The sequence below is a fragment of the Paralichthys olivaceus genome, chromosome 6, assembly GCF_024713975.1.
Source record: "Paralichthys olivaceus isolate ysfri-2021 chromosome 6, ASM2471397v2, whole genome shotgun sequence".
Classification (NCBI taxonomy): domain Eukaryota; kingdom Metazoa; phylum Chordata; class Actinopteri; order Pleuronectiformes; family Paralichthyidae; genus Paralichthys; species Paralichthys olivaceus.
Window position 1 is genome coordinate 13,967,203 of NC_091098.1, and position 6,835 is coordinate 13,974,037.

General features: G+C 43.7%; 1 protein-coding gene across 9 annotated transcripts; it reads left to right on the forward strand.

The window, feature by feature from the left end:
- The first annotated feature begins 205 nt into the window (after positions 1-205).
- nfyal (nuclear transcription factor Y, alpha, like) lies at positions 206-5,836 on the forward strand. Of its 9 annotated transcripts, none has more exons than XM_069527140.1 (10): positions 211-351; positions 1,152-1,259; positions 1,449-1,535; positions 2,377-2,523; positions 2,665-2,796; positions 2,894-2,996; positions 3,115-3,284; positions 3,925-4,098; positions 4,483-4,593; positions 4,817-5,836. In XM_069527140.1, exons 2-10 carry the CDS (start codon positions 1,179-1,181, stop codon positions 4,874-4,876), a joined length of 1,065 nt encoding a protein of 354 aa, XP_069383241.1. In that variant the 5' UTR covers positions 211-351; positions 1,152-1,178; the 3' UTR covers positions 4,877-5,836. The 9 variants fall into 9 exon arrangements, with proteins under 9 accessions (XP_019945034.1, XP_069383241.1, XP_069383243.1 ...); XM_069527142.1 differs by having other exon boundaries at positions 4,820-5,836; XM_020089478.2 differs by having other exon boundaries at positions 3,115-3,266.
- Positions 5,837-6,835: the final 999 nt, after the last annotated feature.

Consider the following 6,835-nt stretch of genomic DNA (forward strand, 5'->3'; position numbering starts at 1 on the left):
GTTTTATCTTGTCTTATTATCAGGTACACTGCTACTGAATAAAGGGACAGAACAGTAACTTGAAGGTCCTTTTCACGTGCTGGTTGCTCATCGTGCGTCATTTCATGAACTGAATAAATCAACAATCAAAACAAGATAGAAACGAACGAACGTGAATAAAGAAGGTTGTGACGCAGCGGCCTCTGGCGGCCAGCCGGGGCTCTGCAGCTGTGTGTGAGGGACACGCAGCTGCGCACCTCCTCCCGCGGCGCCGTTGTCTCATTTGCGCCATTTTGTCCGCTCACTTTGTTGATTGGGCTTTAGCGAGCTGTACTGGAGCCAATCAGAGGGGAACCGGACAGCGGAGACACGGTAAGGGAGACCCGATTGAAGGCATTGGTAGTTGTCAGCACCGATTGGTTTGTCATGGACCAACCAAATTACTAACCCTGTTAAATGCAGTAGGAAAAAAAACACACCGAGTGTAATGGCAGCTCGTTCTCTGCCGCCGCGTCCCGGGCCGATCAGGCTGCAAATGACTCCTGGTTCTCGGTGTCTGGTCCTGCGAGGAAACATGTTGTGTGGTGCTCCGCAAGCCTCGGCTAACGTTAGCTCGTTAGCTTAGATAGCGACTCTCAAACAAAGGGGGTGGTTGAAAATAGCCGCCGAAAATACCCCCCGGTGTAGCATCGTTTCATAAACTGTAATAAACAACAACACGCCACATCACCGGTGTTAGCAGCTAACCTGCCTGACAGCCTGTGTGTTGTGTTTCCCTGTGTTTTAAATAGCGTTTATCTTGCTATCTTAGCTTGCTAACTGACGCTAGCCTTGTTAGCTCCCACACGTCCATGTCCTGTGAATAAAAACAAAATCCAGCCGCAATCCTCCTTATAAAACCTAGTGCATGGTTACTATATATATATATCTAAATATCAGACTCAACACGTGGTATATTATGATACAGGTTAGCTCGATTTGAATACTGGAGGCCGCCTATGTGTCCTTATTCATATAATGTCAAATGATAATGGAGTTAATAATCAGGTCGTGAAAAACCAATGAGCTGTTTGTGTATGGTCAGTTCTGCCGTGGTTGTCTGAAATGTATTAATAATTGATGAATCTGACAGTAGCTAATACTGTGGAAACGTGTATTTCTTTTGTCTTAAGAGAAGAGGATTGTCACACTAACACGCCATGGAGCAGTACACCACTGCCACCACCACTACAGGGGAGCAGATAGTTGTGCAGACTGCCAATGGACAGATCCAGCAGCAGGTGAGCTCAGACCGTACTCCCATTAAATGTGGGTTATGATAAAGAAAAGCATTCACAGCCAACAGCGATGACACCCTGTGCTGAGGGGTCACAGGTACCAGAACCGCAGCGCTCCAGTGGATTCCAGGTCCAGTCCATTGTCGTGATAACTACTTGTCTGAGATTGTTATTGTCCTGCCTTGTCTGCAGACACAGGGCACAGTGACGGCTGTGCAGCTGCAAACAGAGGCGCCAGTGGTGACGGCCTCAGGCCAGCAGGTGCAGACACTCCAGGTAGTGGTGTCACCGCCGCCCTGTGTCAGTGCCATGACAGTGTTGCCAGTTTGCATGTGACAACCAGGGCTGTTTTTTTATTTTTTATTTATGACCCATCTCTATGCTGTTTGGTTCGTCCTCCCGCCTGCCCCAGCATGCCTTGCAGCTGCCTGAACTGCATGTTCCTCAGCACAGTGTGTTGTGTGTCAGCCTCAGGTTATCACCCTCTCCCTCATGCCTAAAATAAACATAAAAAAACATAACATAGGTCTACTGTATGTTTTTCATTTGTAAAAGCAAGTTTCACCAGTTGAACAGTTGAACAGTCTTCCAGATGAGTATGAAAGGCCAGCAACCTTCAGGGGATGCCGGGTGGAACTACACAAATCCATATTCATCACTGGCTGTCACTTCTCATCATCTGGTTATATATTTCATCATAAAATGACCAGGGAATCGTTCCCTCTGGGATTTCTCTGTGGCACATCCACTGCCACAGGCTTGCAGCTGCCCATTTACGTCACTCATATATTGTTGTTAGTTGGACCATCAGTACTTGTGAAGTTGTACATGTGAATGCAAAATTGATTTGATGGAATCAAGCGGTATAACTCCACTGAAGGGATTTGTGGCCAAAACAAAAACCTACTGTACATATGCTGCAGTTGGTTTCATGTTAATATATCCTAAAACAGAAAGAATGACAACAAATCATCAAATACTTTTTTATCCATGACATGATTTCCTGGATGTTTTAGATTTGACGTTGCCTGCTTGAAGTCCTGTAAGTCACACATGAGTAACTCTGTGGTAACAATCGCTGCCAGTGCTGCTATAAAACATCGTCTGTGCCTCCCTGTAGGTCCAGGGGCAGCCTCTGATGGTCCAGGTGAGCGGCGGTCAGCTCATCACATCATCTGGACAACCCATCATGGTGCAGGCCATGTCAGGGGGTCAGGGGCAAACCATCATGCAGGTCCCTGTCTCCGGAGCTCAGGGACTTCAGCAGGTAAGGGTGTAGTTACTAGATTATCATGTGTTTTCAGTATTTACCCCATTATCCTGTACAAGCACACTGATATATGTGGAATTATACTGGTAGATAGAAAAGATGGGACCAATGTTTGTGTGTTACTGTGTCTGTGTATAGATCCAGCTGGTGCAGCCAGGTCAGATCCAGCTGCAGGGTGGTCAGACTCTCCAGCTCCAGGGTCAGCAGGGTCAGCCCCAGCAGATCATCATCCAGCAGCCCCAGACAGCCATCACTGCTGGACAGAACCAGGTATTAAACTCTGACCGAATGAATTTCAAATCCATTGCATGAAATGATTATCAATAAGACTACTGAGTGTCTTCTCTCTTCACATGTGACTCCACAGGGGCAGCAGATCAGCTTGCAGGGCCAGCAGGTGGCACAGACAGCCGACGGGCAGACCATCGTCTACCAGCCCGTCAATGCAGATGGCACCGTCCTGCAGCAGGGTAAGCTCTGTTCTCTCCTCCAGCTTGTGTTTGCCCTGTGCTTTTGTGGACTTTCTAAACAGGTGCACTGCTGAGTTGTGATTTCTGAGCATTAACTATGATGAGAATGTCTTTTCAGGAATGATCACAATTCCAGCTGCCAGCTTGGCCGGTGCCCAGATCGTTCAGGCAGGGGGGGCCAACACTAACACCACGAACAGCGGCCAAGGCACTGTGACCGTCACCCTGCCCGTCTCTGGCAACATGGTCAATGCAGGTGGAATGGTCATGGTAAGACCCTGTGCAGAGGTACCCAGCATCTTATTACCTTTTTTTTTTTCTGTTTTTTTTTGGGGGGAGACTCACAAGAGGGTGTGTGGTGTGGTTGAGGTCACTTAGTGTTTAAATGTCTTTGTAAATGTAGTTTCTGTTTATAAATTTTGCTGCCACTTTCTGCGCAATATTAAAACTAATAACGTCTGTAATGGATTCATTATATTTTAATGAAATCATATTGAAATGATATGGGAATCAATTATTTGGTGACAATTCATTTTGTTGTCTTTACTATTAATTGAATTGTTTTTACATAAACTGACAAAATGAACCATGTCAAATGCGGCAAATATAATGTTTATTTAAAACCCATAACAACACACCACAACCCCTGCACCCACGTGTCGTCTTCTTTACCAGCAGACACTGGTTGACGTAACATTGACCTCATGCTATTCTCAACGTAATGTCGACCAGTGTCTGCTGGTAAAGAAGACGATCTAGCCAGAATGACTGAAAACACATAAGTAGATACACAGCGCCATGGCCTAATAATTTAGTTGATATTTATTTTACTATTTACACTGTAACTGCTTGTTTATCTCCATATATTCTATTACATATTTTCCATTATAGAGGTTTTAATCACTGTGGGCCTGTTGTCTTCCATCAGATGGTCCCTGGAGGTGGCGGAGTTTCCACAATGCAGCGTATCCCCCTGCCAGGGCCGGAGATGCTCGAGGAGGAGCCTCTCTATGTCAATGCCAAACAGTACCATCGAATCCTGAAGCGACGACAGGCCCGGGCCAAGCTGGAGGCAGAGGGCAAGATCCCCAAAGAAAGGAGGGTATGGTTTGATTGTCGTTTATCGTACAATACACAAACATGTCCACATTTTAAAGCTCTCATCCTCACTACCCACTTAATGCAAATACTTAAATTTATCCATTGTTCATCTCTTCATCAGATCCTTTTTTATTTTGACTGGACTTTTTCTGTACATCAATGGGATTTGTAGTTTAACACTGATGCTTTACAAGGAGTCATTTAATTTAGTAACAGAAATATGCCTGATACTACTTTACTTTGAATGTAGCTGTATGGCCAGATACATTGAGAGGAAAGTGAAATATACAATTTTTTTGGGGTGAATGAAATAACCTTTGCTGGTACAAAGGAAGCATAATGTTTAATTTATGATAATCCTATAAACCGGCTTTTTCTCTGACAGAAATACCTGCACGAGTCTCGCCACCGTCACGCTATGCAGCGTAAGCGAGGAGATGGAGGACGTTTCTTTTCCCCCAAGGAAAAGGAGGAAATGGCATTGGCCCTATCACAGGTATGCCAAGAAGCTGAATGTAGAACAACACTACCCATACATCATCATCCAGTAATAAAACAAAGAAAATATACTGACTAAGTTATCAACCCGGCTCTTTAAGACAGATTTTTTAACTAGTAGTTTCTATTGAATTAGTTTACACTGGATTGGAAAAGGTGGTGTCTTCTTTAGGAATGAAACTCTTCATAATTTATTATTGTGCCTTTCTCCTCTCGTGCAGCAGCAGCAGCAGGATGCAGCAGCAGATGAGACGGTGGCTCAGATGATCCGGGTCTCTTAGCAAACGTCCTCTGCCTGAGAACTTTACCCTGCCTGAGACTCTTCATCCCAGCTATACCATCTGCCACACCTTCTCTTCTCACTTGTCTCCCCCATCTGTCCCATCGTACTACACCAGCTCTGCAGCTCCGTTTCTGGGTTTCTTCTGTTCTTTCTCTACTTCTACACTGGTCTTCCAGGAAGCTGGCCATGTGGTCTGCTGAGCCTCTGAACTGGTCTTCTTTTCTAAAATGGAGGATAGTTCCATGCTCAGCTTTACTGGTCAAGCACTTAGGACCAGCTTTTTCACAGGGATTTGTCGGACAGTGATGAAACATAAAATCATGGGTAACCGGTGTTGGTCACACAGATGAAAAGGAAAGCTGTGAAGCCATACTCTGTCAGACCCTGGTCTGCTAAAAAATATGACAATTTGTAACTTGTGGATTCTTGTTGCTTTAAATATTTTTTTGTAAATGGTACAGATTTTTTTTCAGAGACACTCGTTGAGCCTCGATGCTACTCTTGTGTCCTTTATCTTTTATGTGAAGCCCCGTATTTTTTTCAACCCATGTGCTGTGGGGATGGACTAGGCATCTTAAGAACAACCTGCATCTGATGCCCAAAAACAGAAATGTTTAACTAATGTGAACATGTTGTACAGAAATTATTTTCTTCCCCACTGTGTGTTTTGGATGTACTTACCAACATGCCCAATTCTGTGGATGCATTTTATACGATTTGTGGTCAGACTTTTTGTGTTTGTAGGAAAAAAAATGGCTATGTTGCATCACAGTACGTATTATATCCATATAGTTACTTCATTGTGCAGTTCACCTAAGTGTTCATTTTTTTCATTGTAGATAATAGATTTTTTTACCCAGCAGATGCAGTCGTGCGATGTTATTATTTTTTTTTAATAATGAAAAAAGTTTGGACATTGAATTCATGAAACCTATGTCAATTAAATTTTATCAAGTGACTCGCAGTTATTTGTGGTTACTCTTATCAGATTTTCATCTTTACGCCATTTATTTAAATCACAGGAATGTTAGCCAATTGATTTAAGTTACATCATTAGGAACCTTTTCATCTTGATGTTATAAGTGAACTTGTCTATTCAAAGAGAAGAGACTTAGAATGACACTCAATAGAGTACATACCTCCACCAAGGACCAACAGTCCCCCAAGAAATCACATTTAAATGTACTAGATCTAGGTTTTATTTGAATCTGCACCAAATTGCACACACTCAGATTTCACTGCTTTAAAAATGCCTAATTTTGTTCATCAAAATCTGTGTTGAAAAACGCTTTCAAAAATGTTGAAGAAATTAGAGAAAAGAAATCCTACATCTGCTTCCTGAACCAGAATCAGCTCCACATTTAAATGTGGTTCTTCCCTGACCACACCACTTTCTTTATCAAGGTTATAATATGTCCAGCACATTTTGTGTAGATGACAGACAAACAAAATTAAATGAAAAGAGTAAAATAAAAGGAATACATGTTATATAGCCCCTTTCAAAACACAGTTCAATGGTGCTTTACAAGAAAAATAATGTTAAACACATAAATATGTTACTGATGAGAAAAAGAAAGAAAGAAGATTTTAAAAAGATCAAATTGGAGTGTTGACTTTGAGGAGACCTCCCAGGTCAATCACTGCCCGGAACAGTCTCCGCCAATCAGACGCTGGAGATTCTGACGTTCGTGCAACAATCAGCCAATCACAGCGACGGAGGCGGGACTTGTCCTCAGCCTCCAGGAGATGCTGCAGCGCTGTAACGACGCGCGTTACTTCTCCAAACCAAGTAACGAGTAGCTGGAACGTAACTACTCGTTACTAGTAACGAGTAACGAGGCTCACTCGTTTTGCTCACCTCCGGCGCTGACTGGATGCTCACCGCCCACACCCCCGGCCCCCTTGTTCAGGTGACAGCGTCACACAGCCCGACCCCGCCCCCCGGAGATGTATCAGT